Below are 21,434 nucleotides of genomic sequence, written 5' to 3'. Positions count from 1 at the left end.
GGTAGAGGTCTCACGTCCCTCCTGGGTTCTTGTACAGGACAGTGGCTGAAGGGCCACTCCCCGGGCCTTCCATTTGCTCCAGAGTCCCCTTGCAGGGACTGAGAGCCTTACATCTGCTCTCTCTGACCTTTTCCTGCCTGACTCTCAGCCCTCTCTCACCCAGTCTCCTCCCCTCTAGAGCCCAGTGACTTCTCTGAAGCCCAAAATGACCAATCACGGATGCACTGGCCAATGCCACCCTTGTTTCATTAGCAAAGAGTGAGGCTGAATGCAGGTTAAGTTGAACAAGTGGAAGTTTATTGCTGTGTCCATAGGGCTGAGTTGGTTCCAACCTAACTCCCCACGTTCCCAGTTTCCCTAGTGTCCCATCAATAACACTCCTTCAGGGAACATCAGGGCTGGCCTTACCTGCCTCAGGTGCCAGACTGTGGGGTAGCGCCACTAGGACTCAGAGTGTAGAAAATTGTGTCTGCTGCTGGTGCATATGTATTCTCTCTGCTCTGGATGCACAGAGATGGTGGAGTGCTGTGCTGGAGGAAGGAGGGCACAAGAGACATAACTGGCAGGCAGGAGAAAAGGTGAGAGGGAATAACAGAAAGCAGCAGGAGCTGCAGGGAGAGAGAGGAGGAGGAGCCTCTTATGTACCTCTCTGGCACCCCCAGGAGCCTGGACTGATTAACACCAGCTTCTCAGGGAGCTTCCTGTTTCCTGCTGCTTCCCTGAACCCACTTGAGGAGAACAGGCAGTCAACTGAAGTAATAGGAGCCAGTTAGGCCCTTAAGACGCTGACATCTTCCCTCACTCAGGCCCTGCTACCAGCCTACTTATTTGTCCCCTTCAACTGAGTGTTGAGAGCTACTATAGCTGGCACAGAACAGCAGTCATGAGTGAAAGAAGAAAACGCCCCTCTGGGGCAGCATTCAGAAAAAGAAAGAAAACAAAGGAAGCTTTTCTATCTAAACAGGAAGGAGCTCTCCTGAGATATATAGACACAAATGTTCACGGTCAGCCTTCTGGCCCCAGTGAGGATGTGAGTGGTGAGAAGATGCCTGATCTTCCAGTTAATCAGAGTGCAGGTGACCTGGAAGCTACTGCAGCATCCGTATCTCCATTGCAAATGGATGTAACCAAGCACATTCCTGAAAAAAAGTGTAGATCAGAGAAGAGTGTGGTGGAGGTGCAGGAAACAGCTGCTGCTGAGTTTAGTTCCTTAAGTCTAGATGATCCAGGGCTGTGGACCCACTTGAGCACTAGCCTGAGGGACTTCCTTATACTGCATGGGCCACAGCAAGTGAAAAACTTCATGTTCCCCAAAGACAATGAAAATAGAAGTTTCCATCCAGCACATTACTGACGTGAAGTCCCCAGTGATGACAAAATGGAGAGGCCGTGGCTTAAAAACCCAGAATGCTGCATACTGTTTTTGTTGCAAACTCTTCCAGTCTAATTTTCCAGCCACATTGGGTTCTACAGGAACAAAGGACTGGAAAAATCTGGCTAGAAATCTGGCATGCCATGGGAAATCACCAGCAAATCACCAGAGAGCATTCCATAGGTGGAAAGAGCTTGAGATGAGACTAAGGTTAAAGGCCACCATAGATGATCAGCATCAAGAGAAGATTGCATCAGAATCTCTTTACTGGCAAAATGTTCTGAAAGGGCTTATTGCCATTGTGAGAATGCTTGCTACCCAAAACCTAGCACTGCATGGCACTTCAGATCAGCTGTATGTGCCAAACAATGGAAACTTCCTTAAAATTGTGGAGCTGATGACTGAGTTTGATGCCGTACTCCAGGAGCATCTAAGAACAGGGCCGCCCAGAGGATTCTGGGGGCCTGGGGTCTTCGGCAGCGGGGCCCCCACTTCGGCGGTAATTCGGCGGCGGGGGATCCTTCCACTCCAGGACCCGCTGCCGAAGTACCCCGAAGACCCGCGGCGGGGGCTCCCTGCTGCCGAATTACCACCAAAGCGAGACCCGCCACCGAAGTGCAGCCCGGTCTTCGGCAGTAATTCGGCGGTGGGGGGTCCCCACCACGGGTCTTCGGGGCCCTTCGGTGGCGGGTCCTGGAACGGAAGGGCCACCCGCCGCTGAATTACCGCCGAAGACTGGGCTGCACTTTGGCGGCGGGTCCCGCTTCGGCAGTAATTCGGTGACGGGGAGGTCCTTCTGCCCCGGAGCAGAAGGACCCCCTGGCGCCGAAGACCCGGAGCGGAAGAAGCTCCGGGACCCAGGCCCCGTGAGAGTTTTCTGGGGCCTCCGGACTGAGTGAAGGACCCTGCTCCAGGGCCCCCGAAAAACTCTTGTGGGGGCCCCTGCGGGGCCCAGGGCAAATTGCCCCACTTGCCCCCTCCTCTGGGCGGCCCTGTCTAAGAAGAGTCACCACCCATGAAATGTACACACACCACTACCTTGGAAAAACAATTCAAAATGAGATCATACAGTTATATTTTGGCAACAAAATTCAAACAGAAGATTGTGGCAGATCTGAAGTCAGCAAGATAGTACTCTGTTTTTCTGTATTGCACACCTGACATCAGCCATACAGAACAAATGACTTTAATGGTGCGTTTTGTAACAACAACAGAACCTAGTGAAAATGTCCCTGCAATGGTGACTGTCAGAGAGCATTTTCTAGAATTTATTGACATTGATGATACAACAGGAGCTGGTATGACAAATGTGCTTCTTAAAAAGCTGGAAGAAACGGGAATTGCGATAGCTGACATCAGAGATCAGGGCTATGATAATGGTGCCAACATGAGAGGAAAGAACAGAGGAGTTCAGACATGGATCTGAGAGTTAAACCCTTGAGCTTTTTTTGTCCCATACAATTCTCATGCATTGAACTTGGTGGTCAGTGATGCAGCATCAGCTTCTAGTGAGGCTGCTGAATTTTTTTATGTAATTCAAAGCCTCTATGTATTTTTCTCTGCATTGACTCCTTGATGGCAAATTTTGAAGCAACATCTGGGAAAATCTTCTCTGACACTGAAAGTACTGAGTGCCACATGATGGGAAAGTTGAGTGGAGGCAATAAAGCCTATCAAACACCAAATTAGGAAGAGAGATGATGCCATAGTTGCCATTATGGAGGATAATGCTATGACAGGAACTGTTCATGGGAGAACAGTGGCAGAGGGAAATGGAATCCTCAGAAACATACATAACTTCAAGTTTCTGTGTGGCTTAGTGTTGTGGCATGACTCACTGTTTGAAATAACTGTTGTAAGCAAGAGACTCCAAGGTGTTGACCTTGATATATTTGGAGCAATGGAACAACTGGACAAAGCAAAGTCACACCTACAGCCTTACCGGTCAGATGAGGGATTTCAAAACATTCTGAAGTGTGCACAGAAGTTGGCAGAGGAACTTCACACTGAAGGTATTTTCCCACCCATTCAAGAATACAAGAATCACTGAAGAAGAAGATATTTTGGTGATGAAGCACGGGATAATCCCATAAGAGACCCCAAACAACAATTCAAAGTTGAATTCTTTAACCAGATGCTAGATTGTGCAATACATTCAGTTGAAGAACGTTTCATGAAGCTCAAGGAACACAGCAGTATTTTGGGGATGTTGTATGATATTCCAAAACTCCTAACTATACCTGAAGAAAACCTACCCCAGCAATGCAGGGCACTAGAGACAGTGTTGACACATGATGACATGTGCGATATTGATGTGAGTGATTTAGGTGATGAACTGAAAGCCCTTTCAAGATACATTACATTAGGATCAACTCCAAAGGCTGTTCTGGAATATATGTGCACAAATAAGACGACCACCCTCTTCCCAAATGCTTTTGTTGCTCTGAACATAGTTCAAATCTTTGCAACCAAGAAGGCAGGGAAAACGCCACTTTGATTATTCAAACAGATAAAAGTGCCAGTGTTTACTATGGAGACAAGAAAAGTTACATTTGCTGTTCAGGCGTTTGAAAGTTAAGTGTTACTTAAAATTTTGGAACAAGGCATTTTAAGTTGTTAGTTCTCCTTTATTGGGGTAGGTAGCAGAGCAGTACCATGAGAGGAGTAGAACAGGAAGAAGGCAGAATTGAGACCTTTCAAAGTTTTGGCCCAAGTGAGGGGGCATGGGGGCATCATTTGAGCTTTGGGCCTCAGGTGCCAAAATGTTGTGGGCCGGCCCTGGGGAACATGAGTCCTCCATCTCCAATTCAACTGATCATGATACAACCCAGCATAATGGAAAACTGCACTAAGGTATGCCCACTGCCTGTGCAATTCATTTTTTAACTCTTTTCACTGTCACTTCCATGTGAGTTAGTTTATGCAAATAGTGTTAGCCTGCAGTAAGGGTCAATGCTGAATCTCATCCCCTCCAGATGTTCCAGGTGTGTAGTGAACACACCAATGGATACATCCTTTTAAAGGGTACGCCATATCTACTTCCCATGCAGCCAGCTAACTCTACTGGAAAGCCAGTGAAGCTATAGCCCTGCCTCTGCTTCAGTCTCCCCACTCCCATAGGGTTGCCATGCTCCCCATGTGAAAACCTTGGAAGCAGCTCTGTATTCCTTTGAGTTAGAGTCTGCCATTCTAGCTGGCTTGTAAGCAGGCTGCACAAGAAGATGGAAGCTCCTTACTCTCTCCCCACACAAAGGCTAGCAAATATTCAAAATTCAAGCTGTGTTATTTGTGATAGGTAACATGTCACATGATATTGTTTGTGGCCATAATTCTTATACTCAAGGGTGCTTTGACTCTCTCAGGTAGAGGCAGTCGTTCAGGGAAAATAGCTGATAAGCAAGATTAGGATATATTAGAAAATTGCAAACCATTTCCTTAGGGGGTTATCTGGCTTGCTCTGAAAAAAAAGTTAGGTTACTATAAGATTTACAGACCATGTGAAGAATTTCAGTTTCCTTTCCTTTCAATGAATTGACATACACTTTGCATGTGCAGCTGTAGTTGTGGAGTGTGCCGTTAGAGCCTTAGCTGGCTGTTTAAACGACTGATCTAGGGCTCTGATAAGGAGTTTTGGGAAACATATTTTCCTTATATATTAACCACAATCCCATATTAATGCACACATTTCTGAATACTTGAGCACTGAGATGACTTCTGAAAGTGAATAAAAGGGGTGAAGAAAATTTACTATTTACATTCAAGCATATACTAGCACAAATTTTTGGCAGTAATACTGGCCCCATGCTGGTCAGAGTTTTAATGTACTCATCTTAGCTACTGGTGTCGCAACATGTTACTAAGACCAGGAAAGCGCCCCACAGTGCATTCACTGCATTAGTTATGCCAAAATAGGGCATAACTTTGAGCATATTCCTTGGAGTCCCCACCTCAGGTCATTGACAGACTATGTTTGATTGTTTTATACAGAAAGCAGGCTAAATGGAGTTGTCACAGCCTCTGTGGCAAACATGGAATGCTTAATGGGAAAAAATTGCATGAAGCAACATGAAGGGCTGAGCAGAAAGGATTTAGTTCCACTGAGTTGGGCTGACTTTGGCCCCTTTGTATCATTATGACAATGAGTAACTGTGGACCAGATTATAGATTATCAGAATCATAGATTATCAGGGTTGGAAGGTACCTCAGGAGGTCATCTAGTACAACCCCCTGCTCAAAGCAGGACCAATCCCAGACAGATTTTTGCCCCAGATCCCTAAATGGCCCCCTCAAGGATTGAACTCACAATCCTGGGTTTAGCAGGCCAATGCGCAAAAACCCCTGAGCTTCTGCCATTCCTACTCATGTTGGTGAATCAGCAGTTATGCACACACTTACAATATTATTATATTGACTTCAGTGGGACTACTTCTGTGATTAACTGTATACCTATGCAAGTAAGGGGGTCACAGTCTATCCAGTGGAGATCAAAGGGACAACTCAAGGAGAAAGGAACTATTGAACATGAGTAAGCAAGGCAGAATCTGGCTCTGTAAAAATATAATTCACACAGCAGAATATTTCACACTGTTTTTTTCCCCAAAATGGTGTTTATAAAAGCCACAAAGCTTTTCCTCATTGCGTTTTCTTTAGAAACTGTAGCTTTATTCATATCACTGCTGACAGGTTACGTTGTGATGTGTCACTTTGTGTTGTGTCAGTTGCCTCCAGTTATATAAAGTGCCATGACATGACTAATGCAACCCAACATGAGTCACCTGTCGTGACAGCTTTATGCTTTCAAAAGGAAGTGCTCTTTTCACTGAACAGTCCTTTTCTGTTTCTTAAAGATAAAATTGTACTATCCCTAACTCATTGCTTTGTTGGCTGATAATTTTACGCAAACAACGAGGGATAGTTGTATTCTGCATGAATGTATATGAGTAATTAACTACTGAAAAAAGATAAGAATAAAAAGCTAATATTCTATTTTACTGTGAAAAAAGTCACACCACAATACGACACAATGTCCAGTGAAAACACAATAGAAACTACAGGATGCCACAGATAAGCATCTAGGAGACTGCTGGGCTTTTAATCAGCATCCAGTGTTGCAGAAAAAACCTTCATGATATTATCTGGAATTATTTTAGAAATAGTATGTGAGTACGTACTTAAAGACTAGTCTATATTGTAATGCATATGAACAAGGAGGCATACTTAAAGTTGCTCATGCAACCTTAAATTTTGTTTCTTGTCATTTGACGGTTTAATCATGCAACTTTATTAACATAGTTGTTTTCAGTACAAAAATCTCTCTCTCTCTCTCTCTCACACACACACACACCTACTCCCCAAAATTAGAGTGAGATAAAAGGCAAAAAAAAAAAAAGTTCATGATTTTTTTTTAAAATCTTGTCAAAATTCAATATTTCAATGGAAGATTTTATTGAAATTTTAAATGAAAAAGTTCTAATAAAAACAGACATATAGATACACCATATGGGCAATGCTTTTACCACAGTCTACGAAGATCTTCCTAAATGTGCCTAGTTGCTGCAATAGTTGAGGTGATAAATTCACTATGAAGGTTGGAATTATAAACCTCCCAAAAGACAGTTAATTCAAAATAAAAGACCTGAATGTGATCTCACATGTACAGCTTTTACACCAGAAGTACTCTAATGACTTTGGTGACATTGCTCCTGATTTATACTGGTGTGAGATCAGAAAGTGGCCCATGGTTTTCACTTTTAACTCTTTTCCCTGCAGATGTAGGCATTAAAATCCATTACATGAATAAATATAATCTGTGTGTGTGTGTGTGTGAATACATATATACAAATTACAATCTATGTAGTGCCACATTCTGTTCTTGGTTTCTTCCATGGATTGCATGGATGATATAAGTGAGAGCAGATTCATCCCAGTGTGTGCTTCTCCTGTTATACAGAAAAAGATGAGAAAAATAAATCCATTTCACCCATTCAAATTCCAGGAATTAATGCCACAAGCTCAGCACATTATCTGTTTGATTCTAGAAAAAAAAGTCTAAAAAACCATTAGGCCTATTAAAATCAAGTGGAGTTATTACATTGACTTAAGTGGGTGCTGGATAAAGCCCTAAGATTATTTGATCTTGTTTACAGTGACTATCCAACACCTTTAAACTACTGAGCACATAGAGCCTGAAAAAGGGAGAAGTGAAGGAATATGTTTAAAGAAATTCTACTGTCATTCAGCCTGTTCCTGTGAGCTGCACTGAGTATTTGCCAGAATCCTTTCGAAAAGGAGGTGCAAAATTTGGTGATCAGACATCAGAAGTGCTGAATTAGCAGCAATAATTCTACTGATTGCAGAAAAAATTCCAGTACATGTAGTTTTGGCAGATTGTTATCCTCTTATATGTTTATGAATCTGTGGTCCTCATCATTTGAATAATATGCTGTCACTGTGCCTCATTCTGCTAGAGACCACACTAATGCATCAGCAGAGGGGGAGCTCTTTCTGATTGTGAATAAATGGAAAATAATATCCTCAGAAGGAGGAGCTCTTGTGATAACTCTTATGTATCACAGAGGTAATATTTAGTTATCACAAGATGTAGCCTGTGCTACTGCTGGGCCCTAACATTTTTGTATTATGCTAACACTGGGTTTTGGATACTTGGTTTCCATTGCCAGATACTGTATGAAAGGCTGAGCGTGCAACTGTATAGTAGTAAGTGGGTCTAAAAAGCCCATGCATAGTGATGTTGTGTTGTCTGTATACATTTTGCAACCAAAAAACATCCACTTTTGCAAGCCAGACAGATCTCAAATTCACTAAACTGGTGAGCACTTCCATCACAACAGCTGAATATGCAAAATGGCTTTCCTGCAACAGGATGATGCAGTGTAATGTGCTATGTTAAATGACCCATTACATTATGAGGCAATACAAGATGATATCATATTAGCTATCTGGCATGAGGTGTAGCCAAATGTGTTGCAAGTGAAGGGGAAAAATATGTGAAAAAATATGATACACTATAATTTCTGAACTTCTGGCAGTTACCAGTACTCTTTCAGCACAACGTGTATATTTTCTAACGAAATTATTCACAGCAGTCTGTCATAATATTTCTGTGCTTTCCATTAAAATAAAGGAAGGCTAATATCACTGCTTTGTGTGACCTACGGTACAACACGGTGTTGTAATTTGCAATGCCTGGTCTGTATTGCCTACTTTGTATGTTGTGTGTCATCAGCACTGGCATGTACCCAGTCCATCCCCCTCTTAGCCAACTGCTATTATCTCACATAATTCCATGCAAGCTAAAAGGTCTGAAATTTGATTAAATAACAATCACATATAATGATAAGTGCAAAGTGCAGAACCCACTTGCAATTGTCCAAAATTATTCTAGGTGTCTGTGCCATATGGAGTCCTGCTGCACTTCTTACACAGTTCCCACACAGTCAAATCTCCTGTGAAAGATGGTGGGAGTTTTGTCTGAGAAATAGCTGAAGAATTGGGTCCTCTGGGTGAAATTCGCACCATGTGCAGAGGGCTACCACAAACCCATGCACCACTTAAGTTGTCCTTAAACCCTCCAGGCTTATTGTTTCCATGGAATTTAGCTGGCCCTCTGCACAAGATTGAATTCCACCTTATCAGAATAGCAACATCCTACTCTTTTGATATCCAATTGTTCCAAACTTGCACTGATCTTCCATTTTCCATTGTGATATAGAAATAGTCATATCCACCTCACCCATTTATTCCTTTTTGTTTTTTTCTTATTGGGAAAAAAGCCAATTGCAAATTCCTGTAAAGCGAAAAGCAAAAATTTGCTAAGGCTGGATTTTTTAAACCTTCCTTCTCTTTTTTGCTTTTGCAGCTAAATAATAGTACCAAGAAGCTGCTAAACTTGTAGGTACTGCATACAACAATTTTTAAATAATAAGGGCCAAGTTTTCACAAAAGCTTAACAGGCGAACTTGCAAATACATACAATTCTGCACCTCTCATTTGCACGTGTAATGATCTTCTTATCTGCTATCTGTAACTTCAGCACCAAAGAACATGTCTGTCACTAAAGCTAACTAACAGCAGTAGAAGGCTGTTGCCCTCTTTGTGTGGATGAGCCACTAGAGGAGAATGTACCATCCACTTTTCAAGTACACGCTCACACAAATCAGGTCACTGTGTCTAACTGTTTACACATTCAACATATAAAATTACATGGTTACCGCTCTTGTTCATGGTCAGCATTCAGCTGGTAGACAGATGCAAAGATTGTGGTAAATTTACATATGCTGCTGATAAAAAATGTCACTGACAAAAACAGTTTCTGTTCCTTAGCTCTCCTGAGTGTAACACACATTGTATTCCTACCAGACACAGATAGATTTTTTAGCACAATTACAATCTGTGCAAAAAAGGGTGACTCGTGGATGTGGACTTCACTACAGTCACCAATGCCTTTGTCACCTTGCAATTATACCTTACAAACATTCACACACTTATGTCAGTGCAGTATGTACCTGTCAGCTTATTAAAATGTACTTCAGATAGTCAGTACATTACACTGGTGCTTTGGGATCTGCATTTGTGTCCAAGTGGAACAAGGAGGTATTGCTTTTGATTTGTAGATGCTGAAATGGTTTGTGACCCACTCATCTGAAAATCCACTTCTCTTCCCTTGTGAAAGAATTGCAGTATGATTGGAGAAGGAAACTGAGCTTTTGGTAGTGGTAGTATCATATTCTATGAGGTTCAACTGAGGCATAATTATTTGGAGTAAATGGTTATAATTATTATGGTAGCACCCAAAAAGAATGAGGGTTGGTGGGAGGGCATTTTCTGTGAGGAAATTTTGACCTTGGTTTAACAGAACCTATATTTCTTCAGCTTCAAAGCATGCTTCAAGGCTTTGCCATTTAATGGTTGCCACCCTAGTCCCAGGGGTCTTCAGCAGAGTTTAACCCTGAGAGCTACAGACTTATAAGCTGGGCAGTGAGAGAAAGTTCTTATCCTTTTATATGGACCAGCACCTAGAGGAGGCCAAACAACACACATGGAACCACTGGGTCCCCATCTGTTTTCCTAGGCTATGACTGTGGGAGTAGATTGAGGGATATGTGGTGGTCCAATGTGGGAAGTTATTTTGTTGATCAATTTTTATTTTGTGAGATGGGGTTGATTGACATTGGTAGGTAATTTCTTTTGGATTGTTACATAAGAACATAAGAAAGGCCGTACCGGGTCAGACCAAAGGTCCATCTAGCCCAGTATCTGTCTACCGACAGTGGCCAATGCCAGGTGCCCCTGAGGGAGTGAATCTAACAGGCAATGATCAAGTGATCTCTCTCCTGCCATCCATCTCCATCCTCTGACGAACAGAGGCTAGGGACACCATTCTTACCCGTTCTGGCTAATAGCCATTTATGGACTTAGCCACCATGAATGTATCCAGTCCCCTTTTAAACATTGTTATAGTCCTAACCTTCACAACCTCCTCAGGTAAGGAGTTCCACAAGTTGACTGTGCGCTGCGTGAAGAAGAACTTCCTTTTATTTGTTTTAAACCTGCTGCCTATTAATTTCATTTGGTGACCCCTAGTTCTTGTATTATGGGAATAAGTAAATAACTTTTACTTATCCACTTTCTCAACATCACTCATGATTTTATATAGCTCTATCATGTCCCCCCTTAGTCTTCTCTTTTCCAAGCTGAAGAGTCCTAGCCTCTTTAATCTTTCCTCGTATGGGACCCTCTCTAAACCCCTAATCATTTTAGTTGCCCTTTTCTGAACCTTTTCTAGTGCTAGAATATCTTTCTTGAGGTGAGGAGACCACATCTGTACACAGTATTCGAGATGTGGGCGTACCATGGATTTATATAAGGGCAATAATATATTCTCAGTCTTATTCTCTATCCCCTTTTTAATGATTCCTAACATCCTATTTGCTTTTTTGACCGCCTCTGCACACTGCGTGGACATCTTCAGAGAACTATCCACGATGACGCCAAGATCTTTTTCCTGACTCGTTGTAGCTAAGTTAGCCCCCATCATGTTGAATGTATAGTAGGGGTTATTTTTTCCAATGTGCATTACTTTACATTTATCCACATTAAATTTCATTTGCCATTTTGTTGCTCAATCACTTAGTTTTGTGAGATCTTTTTGAAGTTCTTCACAATCTGCTTTGGTCTTAACTATCTTGAGAAGTTTAGTATCATCTGCAAACTTGGCCACCTCACTGTTTACCCCTTTCTCCAGATCATTTATGAATAAATTGAATAGGATTGGTCCGAGGACTGACCCTTGGGGAACACCACTAGTTACCCCTCTCCATTAATTTACCATTAATTCCTACCCTTTGTTCCCTGTCCTTTAACCAGTTCTCAAACCATGAAAGGACCTTCCCTTTTATCCCATGACAGCTTAATTTACATAAGAGCCTTTGGTGAGGGACCTTGTCAAAGGCTTTCTGGAAATCCAAGTACACTATGTCCACCGGATCCCCCTTGTCCACATGTTTGTTGACCCCTTCAAAGAATTCTAATAGATTAGTAAGACACGATTTCCCTTTACAGAAACCATGTTGACTATTGCTCAAGAGTTTATGTTTATCTATGTGTCTGACAATTTTATTCTTTACTATTGTTTCAACTAGTTTGCCCGGTACCGACGTTAGACTTACCGGTCTGTAATTGCCGGGATCACCCCTAGAGCCCTTTTTAAATATTGGCGTTACATTAGCTAACTTCCAGTCATTGGGTACTGAAGCCGATTTAAAGGACAGGTTACAAACCTTAGTTAATAGTTCCGCAACTTCACATTTGAGTTCTTTCAGAACTCTTGGGTCAATGCCATCTGGTCCTGGTGACTTGTTAATGTTGAGTTTATCAATTAATTCCAAAACCTCCTCTAGTGACACTTCAATCTGTGACAGTTCCTCAGATTTGTCACCTACAAAAGCCAGCTCAGGTTTGGGAATCTCCCTAACATCCTCAGCCGTGAAGACTGAAGCAAAGAATCCATTTAGTTTCTCTGCAATGACTTTATCGTCTTTAAGCGCTCCTTTTGTATTTTGATCATCAAGGGGCCCCACTGGTTGTTTAGCAGGCTTCCTGATTCTGATGTACTTAAAAAACATTTTGTTATTACCTTTGGAGTTTTTGGCTAGCCGTTCTTCAAACTCCTCTTTGGCTTTTCTTATTACACCCTTGCATTTAAGTTGGCAGTGTTTGTGCTCCTTTCTATTTGCCTCACTAGGATTTGTCTTCCACTTTTTAAAGGAAGTCTTTTCATCTCTCACTGCTTCTTTTACATGGTTGTTAAGCCACGGTGGCTCTTTTTTAGTTCTTTTACTGTTTTTCTTAATTTGGGGTATACATTGAAGTTGGGCCTCTATTATGGTGTCTTTAAAAAGGGCCCATGCAACTTGCAGGGATTTCACTTTAGTCACTGTACCTTTTAACTTTTGTCTAACTAACCCCCTCATTTTTGTATAGTTCCCCCTTTTGAAATTAAATGCCACAGTGCTGGGCAGTTGTGTTCTTCCCACCACAGGGGTGTTGAATGCTATTGTATTATGGTCACTATTTCCAAGCGGTCCTGCTATAGTTACCTCTTGGACCAGCTCCTGCGCTCCACTCAGGATTAAATCTAGAGTCGCCTCTCCCCTTGTGGGTTCCCGTACCAGCTACTCCATGAAGCAGTCATTTAAAGTATCGAGAAATTTTATCTCTGCATTTCGTCCTGAAGTGAAATGTTCCCAGTCAATATGGGGATAATTGAAATCCCCCACTATTATTGGGTTCTTAATTTTGATAGCCTCTCTAATTTCCCTTAGCATTTCATCATCACTATTACTGTCCTGGTCAGGTGGTCGATAATAGATCCCTAATGTTATATTTTTACTAGAGCATGAAATTTCTATCCATAGAGACTCTATGGAACATATGGATTTGCTTACGATTTTTACTTCATTTGAATCTACACTTTCTTTGACATATAGTGCCACTCCTCCCCCTGCATGACCTGTTCTGTCCTTCCGATATATTTTGTACCCCGGAATGATCGTGTCCCATTGGTTGCTCTCAGTCCACCAGGTTTCTGTGATGCCTATTATATCTATATCCTCCTTTATCACAAGGCACTCTAGTTCACCCATCTTATTATTTAGACTTCTGGCATTTGTGTACAAGCACTTTAAAAACTTGTCCCTGTTTATTAGCCTGCCTTTTTCTGATGTGCCAGATTCTTTTTTATGTGACTGTTTATCATCTGATCCGGCCCTTACATTATACTTTTCAGTCCTCTGCTCCTGACTATAACCTGGAGATTCTCTATCATCAGACTCTCCCCTAAGAGAAGTCTGTGTCCGATCCAGCAGTCGGCTTTCCCCCATCTCCTAGTTTAAAAACTGCTCTACAACCTTTTTAATCTTTAGCGCCAGCAGTCTGGTTCCACTTTGGTTTAGGTGGAGCCCATCTCTCCTGTATAGGCTCCTCCCATCCCAGAAGTTTCCCCAGTTCCTAATGAACGTGAACCCCTCCTCTCTACACCATCGTCTCATCCACGCATTGAGACTCTGAAGCTCTGCCTGCCTACCTGGCCCTGCGCGTGGAACTGGGAGCATTTCTGAAAATGCCACCATAGAGGTCCTGGATTTCAGTCTCTTCCCTAGCAGCCTAAATTTGGCTTCCAGGACATCTCTCCTACCCTTCCCTATGTCATTGGTACCTACATGTACCACGACCACCGGCTCCTCCCCAGCACTACACATAAGTCTATCTAGATGCCTCGAGAGATCCGCAACCTTCGCACCAGGCAGGCAAGTCACCATACGGTTCTCCCGATCATCACAGACCCAGCTATCTACATTTCTAATAATCGAATCTCCCATTACTAACACCTGCCTTTTCCTAGAAACTGGAGTTCCCTCCCCCGGAGAGGCAACCTCAGTGTGAGAGGCAACCCCAGCACCATCTGGAAGGAGGGTCCCGACTATGGGAAGGTTTCCCTCTGCTCCCATTGACTGCTCTGCTTCCCTGGGCCTTTCTTCCTCATCAACAGCACAGGAGCTGTCTGAGCGGAGGTGGGACAATTCTACAGTGTCCCGGAAAGCCTCATCAACATACCTCTCTGCCTCTCTTAGCTCCTCCAGTTCCGCCACCCTGGCCTCCAAAGTCTGTACATGGTCTCTGAGGGCCAGGAGCTCCTTGCACCGACTGCACACATACGCCACCCGCCCACAGGCCAGGTAATCATACATGCTACACTCAGCGCAATAAACTGGATAGCCCCCACCCTGCTGCTGGGCTTCTGCCTGCATTGTCTCCTAGTTAATGTAAGGGTGGTTTAAAGAAAGAGGTTTTGAATGTAGTTTGGTTTATAGGTTTTAGGGTTTTGGGCGGGGGCACAGGGAAGGGGTTACGGCCGGCGAGGGACTCCCACTCCCTTCCCACTCCCCTTCTAAACTCCCTTGCAAAACTCCCTGTTAGCAGCCCCTGTTCGCAAAGCTCCCTGGTCGCTTGTGCGCGGCGTTATTTTCACAAGCACCTAGTGGCACTGGAAACAGACCAAATATTAGAAGTCATATATAGTATGGATTGCCTTTACTATGAGATCCAAGAGCTATTCAAATTACTGCAGATTATGTAATGCTATCAAACGTACTGTGTCTTTATTAGTCATGCATAAAACCTGGAATAACAAATGCAAAGATTGTGCAATTACCAATTAGTGCTTTGGTAAATGAGATTTTTTTTTCAGAGCCACTTAATTCTTGACATTTGTAAAACAAACCTATAGTTCCACCTGCTTGTAACTCCAAAAGCAGATTTGTATTACTCCCAACCCAAAAAGAGATCTATACAAGGCAACTGAAGTTCATAGGTCCCTCAAGTGGTGGCTTAAGACCAACATATATTGATATATCTCAAAATAGAATAAAAACCCATTAACAGATCTGAAGGAATTCCAGAGGAGAGTTCATTGACACACATATGAAGTTCCCTGGAATGTTACATGAAATTATCATAACATGATAGTATGCTTGATACAATGGGGTTCCGTCACAGATAGGCAATGTCTCTCAGCCAACCATCTCCATGTGATTCCTCACAGAAGTGTGACCATGATTCAGGTCTGGCAGCTGTGGTTAAAAACACGGGACCTTTCCTTGTAAGTAGAAGTGAGTTATGTGGGAGCAGGACTGGATTCACATGCTACCAATCCAAATTTTTAGGAACACCTTGCACAGATTTTTGGACATATATAATCTGTCTGAATATACAGATAGAGAATGTGGTTACTGTACATTGTAGAGGACCCTTCCCCATCCATAAGAAAAGCCTGCACAATAGAGTATAAGAAAATACTTGGAAATATCTACCATTGATAAATGCACAGAACTCCCTTCAGGTGTGCGGGCTCAGAAGCAGGTTTTGATATACACACATATCTCCCATTATATGCATGTACTGAAGGGAGAATAGACTTAAAAGAAACATAAATACTTAGATCATAGAGCTGGTGACAGAGATATGAAATGCCATGTTTTATGTGCAAAAATATCACTGGCTTTTTTCTGACTCAATTTTAGAAGCAATAGGACTCATGATTCCTTGTCACAATCCTAAATATGCCATGGTACCTTTATGTTAGCAACTATGTTCATGTTGGGAGCCCTGTCTTACCATACAATATATAAAGTCCATGCAACAGATGAAGTTCTGTTACTGCAAAAAGGACCAATTATATGTAACAAAACAGAGCACAACAAAATATATAGTCAAAAATATTAACTTTTAATGTGTCTAAAATACAGTTCTTGGCTTTCCAGTCATAAAAGAAACATACTACTTTTTCCAAACACAGAGAGAGTTTATCATTAGATGCAATGGGAACCCATTATGTTAAAAAAACAAACAAACCCTTGCATATGTGACATGTTAGGGACACATTTTAAAATATGGATGCAAGAGGTGCTTTGGCAATACTCTGTCGGGAATGCAAGCAGGATAATTGCACATCTTCAGTGGCCACCCTTAAAATTCAACATTTGCCAACCGTTACTCTCTGGGTGCCAACCTGAAGCAGAGAAACTGTCTGTGGGAGCCTTACAGAACTGCTTCTTTAAGAGCAACTGCAGCAGCCAGTATTCCCTGCCAGGCCTTTCAGCAAAAAGAAAAAGGGAACCTTGTTGCTGCCCCATTATCATCTCGTAAAAGAAAGAGTGCAGTTCTAGTGCCGCAAAGCAATGTCTGTTCTGAAGAGATGGACAGAAATAACAGCAGCAACAGACAGCAGTGAGGGTGGACTGCAACGATTATTAAAAGGCAGCATTGTCTTTCACACAGAAATATCACCAAGGTTAAGTTTCACAAAGAATCATTGCATTAAAGGTGCTGCAGGCTGTGTAACATCAGGCACTGCTTGTAGGTGTCTGAAATATTTATAGCACAATGGGGTGAGTTACCAGAAAATACACTGAAGGGAAAATAATTGCCATGGCACTAGAGATAGACTAAATGACCAAATAGAACTTTTCTGGGGCTGATTTCGAATGGTGTGCCGGGATCCTGACTGCTGAATTCCTTTGTTTTTGTCAGATGACATCAGAATATTTGCATACTTTGAATATATAACAAAGATGCATGTTTAACAAGAATGACAGTTACAAGGAGGAACACAAAATCTGGCTGTGAAGACAATGGGAGTTTCAGGTGCTCAGAACCTCTCAGGGTCAGGCTCTTGAAGTTGGCTTTTGTAAAAAATAAAAAAATTAAAAAACCCTATTAATTAGCAATGCAAAAATATTTTTGAATATCCCAGTCTCATAGAATAATAAAAGGTTTTACTCTCAGCTGCTCTCCTGAATTGTAGCAAACATCAATCCCAGAACATATATAGGGTAAGTATAGCTCCAATCTTTTACCTGGAAGTGGCTGTAACCTGATGTTTTGGGTGCTCTTCATTTTTCATGAAACCATCTCACTCATACTGTGATGGAGGAAAGGACTAGGAAGGCATATAAATACGTTGTCTTTTTATTATATATAAACTTGCCAAAAACAGTAGGAAGGAGTGAGAAAAGTTGCCATGACAACCTGCAACGTTGTACCTCTGAAGACTCACTTAATACATTTGAAATACTTGTATTTTTCTCTTCCAATGGTGATTAGGATGTAGCTTAGCTCTTTTTCTTAGTTAAATGATGTATCTTTTTCTTATCAGCCTCTATAAATGATGCTTCTTCATTGTAAGGGGTATTTTTGGCGCTACAGTCATCACAAATATAAGATTTTAATGAATATAGGCCAAATTCTGACCTCATTTACATTGACTGACCAGTGGTGTTGCTCTGGATTTTCACCAACATAACTGAAAGCAAAAGTTAGCCCTGCAAGTCTTATACCTATTGTATGGTGGTAGGTAACACAGTGATTTTCACCTTTTATTCTCTGGGTTAAAAAGATATGCTTTATTTAGCAGTGAAATGTGCTTGGCTGTCTGAATTGAACTTCAGCTGATCGTTTCTTCTGATCATAGAGGAAAATCCCTGCTCTACACAAACTCAGTGTTGCAGAGGAGGTCCAGTTTGTTGTAGTATGATTGATTAATTTTTGGCAATGGATACACCACAGCTGACAGCACCTAACACCATGCAGGAAGCCATATTTTCAGGGGATTCTTCTGGTCCCAGTCTGCTTCAGGAACTGCTGTAAAAGGCTTCCAAACTGCAGAGAGGGAAAACAATATTATTACTACTGACGCTGTCATGAATAACCTTGGCACCTGCAAACTGCAGGTGTATAGGGGTGTTTAGAATGTAGCAGAACCAAGCAAGGCTCTGTTTGGCCTCTCCCTCATGTCCTGCCACTTCTCCATCCCCTCCAATAGCATGGAACTGGATCCCTGCAAAAATCTGGCAGTATTTTTTCATAGGATATGAAGAAGGGTAAGAAGTACTGCAAAGACAACACTCCTTGCTCCCATGCCCAGTTCTAGGAGTGAGAGAATAGAGGCATGGCAGCCTCTATTTTGTTTCTAATTTTCGTTCTTTCAATTTCTCTTCTTCTTATATAATGTTGGGGCGGTGGGACAGGTTAGTTGATTAAGGTTAGGTGGTGTTTTGGGGACTTGCAGAAGAAATGAAAATTTAGGAGGAATTTGGAGGAGAGGGTATGAACCTGGCATGCCAAGAGTGGATGGTTAGCCAGGATATTGAGGGGCAGCACAAAGGAAGGCATGAAAGAGGGAATGGGAGAAGGAGACTATGAAGTGGTGAGATTGGCATCACTAAGCAAGTAAAGGGGATGGAGGGAAAGGAGATCTGAGAGGTAGGCCACAAAGTTTTCTAGAACAACGAAGGGCAATAGGAGAATTTTAAACTTGATACAGGTGCCAAAGAGTGGACCCAGTGAAGGGATTTAGGAGTGGGGTAACATGGCCTTCTGCAGGCAGAAATCTTTCCTATGTTTATATTTCTCATTCTTCATTTTAAACAGGATGGATCCCTTCAGGTTTTCACAGGCCAGAGCAAGCCTACAGGACAGGCAGCAGCAGTGTACTTGAGAGCATAGAGGGAGACTGGTTCTCAGTGTCTGAAACTCCAGAGCAGGGTTTCTCAACCTCTGGGTCAGGACGGGTCACCAGAATATTTCAAAGGATGGCATGGCAGCTCCTGTCCCACAAGGCTGGCTGTGCTCGCCTCCCTGCCCTAGGCACTGCAACCTCGGGGGTCCTAGCACCACTTAGGTTTAGCCCAGATGTCATGATGATGGGAGTCTGGGTAGGCCAAATTTGAGTGAGTGGCACTGCAACCCCTGACATGGACTCAGTGATGAGGCTGCACCCAACACTGAGACAACACAAGGACAGGGCACCCCAGGGCCCTGCCCTCTGTGCCAGGTGCACCAGGTGTGGGCAGGCAGGCAGGCTCATCAAGGCAGGATCCAAGTGTGGAGGGGCTTAGTGTGGGGGTGGGGACCCAGGTGTGGATTGAGAGGGGGTCTGTGTGGGGCAATCTGGGGGTGGGTGGCTTAGTGGGGGATCCAGTGCAGGGGGATCTGGATGCACAGGGGCTTGTTGGTGGGTTCTGGGTGCAACAGTAATGGGACTCTGCAGAGGGGGTCCAGATGAAGGTTCTTGGGGATCAGCAGGGAGGTCTGGGGCTGGGGGGGATAGAGCTCAGCAGGGGACATGGGCGCTCATTAGGGGGGTTCCAGATGCTGGGGTAGTGGGGCTAAGTGGGGTGGGGATCCAGGTGAAGCTGGTTGGGGCTTTGTAGGGTAGGGATCCAGATGTGGGTGGTGCAGGGGCAGTGGGTGTCATGGGAGGTGGGGGGTTCTGGGTCCAGGGAGGTGAGGCTTGGAGGGAAGGTCTGTGTATGAGGGGGTCTGGATGCATGGGGTTGGGTGGATGGTAGGAGCCTGGGGCAGGGTAGGAGACATCAATTGGGCTTTTCCCAGTCCTGCCTCCTGCCCCACAGTGATTTACCTCTCTGCCAGATGCCCTGGGCACCCAAAACATACTGCTGGGGAGGGTCTCATGTCTGCTCTTGTGGCTTCCCTTTGATTCCCCATCAGAAAGTCATTTTTCTGCAGGAAAGCAGAGAAATCTGCGGGGAACATAATTTCTGTGCATGCGCAGTGGCACAGAATTCCCTCAGAAGTAAACTCCACTCTCATAAACTTGGTCCAGTCGGTGGAGTGGGGCCAAACCTGAGCTGTGCTGCAACCCAGGAGATTGCAACTTTTGGAGCGGAGAGCCTAGCCCAGCCAGCCCCACAGCACAGGAGCTACTGAAGCAGCCACTATGGGGTAAGTGCTAGACAGGACTCAATCCGCCCTCGGTGGGCAGGATCTGACCAAAACCACCCCCAGGCTATTTACTGGGTCACAATAGGCCATAAACATTTACAAATGAGTCCTGAGCCCAAAAAGTTTGAGAACCCTGCTCCAGTGTATAGTTCCCTGAAGCTCCACCCTTCTGACATGGTCAATTGGGCTACTAGAGCATGGTATTGTAGTAATGAAATCACTGCAAGTTAATTTTGGCCCAGTTATTTTCCAGCAGCTACATGCATGCAAACCTTTGGAAAGTAATTGCCCCTAGTCTGAATTATGATTCGGCTTCTTGTTATTTTATATGCTAGGTTAGAGATCAGCAACCTTTGGCACGTGGCTTGCCAGGGTAAGCACCCTGGTGGGCTGGGCCAGTTTGTTTACCTGCCATGTCTGCAGGTTCGGCCGATCACGGCTCCCACTGGCTGCGGTTTGCTGCTTCAGGCCAATGGGGGTGGCGGGAAGCTGAGAGGGCCGAGGGATGTGCTGGCTGCCACTTACCACTGTCCCCATTGGCCTGGAATGGCGAAGTGGGAGCCACGATCGGCTGAACCTGCGGATGCAGCAGATAAACAAACCAGCCCAGCCCACCAGGTGCTTACCCTGGCGAGCCACATGCCAAAGGTTTCCAATCCCTGTGCTAGGTATATTTTAGAACAATAAAGTCTGTGGGCCAGATCCAGAGCTGAAGGCAATTGAACTATGCTAACTTACACCAACTGAGGATCTTGTTTGGCTTAACATGTAAATAATTTGATGAATCATTTTATTAGCAATTTTCTGGCTTGTTGCTGAAAATAAAAATGACTTGCATGCTCTAGATTTCTTTTTCTTTCTTTTAGAAAGATTGGAGTATTAATTATTTACAATCTTACTTACACGATGTTGAAATTACTTAAGGTATTATCCTAAAATAAATAAATCAAAGCTTTGTTAGATTTCTCACTCTAGTATCTAACACAGATACGTGCTATTCTTATAGTCTTCTGTGATTATTTCAATGCTTTGTTGAGCTTTGCTGAGATATTCAATACCAACTAAAGTGTTTATTCTATTAATTAAACCTACAGCACACAAACAAACTCAGATGGACTGTAGTCCCTTGGATTACTACATAAATATATCCTTAAGCCATTTACCTCTTCTCACTGCTGATCTATATCTATCATATTGTTGCCCTTTTGGTCTGAGCTGTTAGCCAAAATTTGGGGCCTTG

The 21,434-nt window shown here is 43.2% G+C and overlaps 1 protein-coding gene across 1 annotated transcript in view; it reads right to left on the bottom strand.

The window, feature by feature from the left end:
• Positions 1-21,434, bottom strand: part of FSHB (follicle stimulating hormone subunit beta) — a 196,706-nt gene that overhangs the window by 160,412 nt on the left and 14,860 nt on the right. Inside the window, exon 6 of the mRNA XM_045013232.1 lies at positions 17,308-18,109. Within this exon, the coding sequence (XP_044869167.1) occupies positions 17,308-17,354 (47 nt within the window). The 5' untranslated portion in view covers positions 17,355-18,109. The remainder of the gene's footprint in view (positions 1-17,307; positions 18,110-21,434) is intronic.

This window comes from Mauremys mutica, chromosome 4 (genome assembly GCF_020497125.1).
Source record: "Mauremys mutica isolate MM-2020 ecotype Southern chromosome 4, ASM2049712v1, whole genome shotgun sequence".
NCBI classification, from domain to species: domain Eukaryota; kingdom Metazoa; phylum Chordata; order Testudines; family Geoemydidae; genus Mauremys; species Mauremys mutica.
This window is presented reverse-complemented; position numbering and strand designations above follow the sequence as displayed.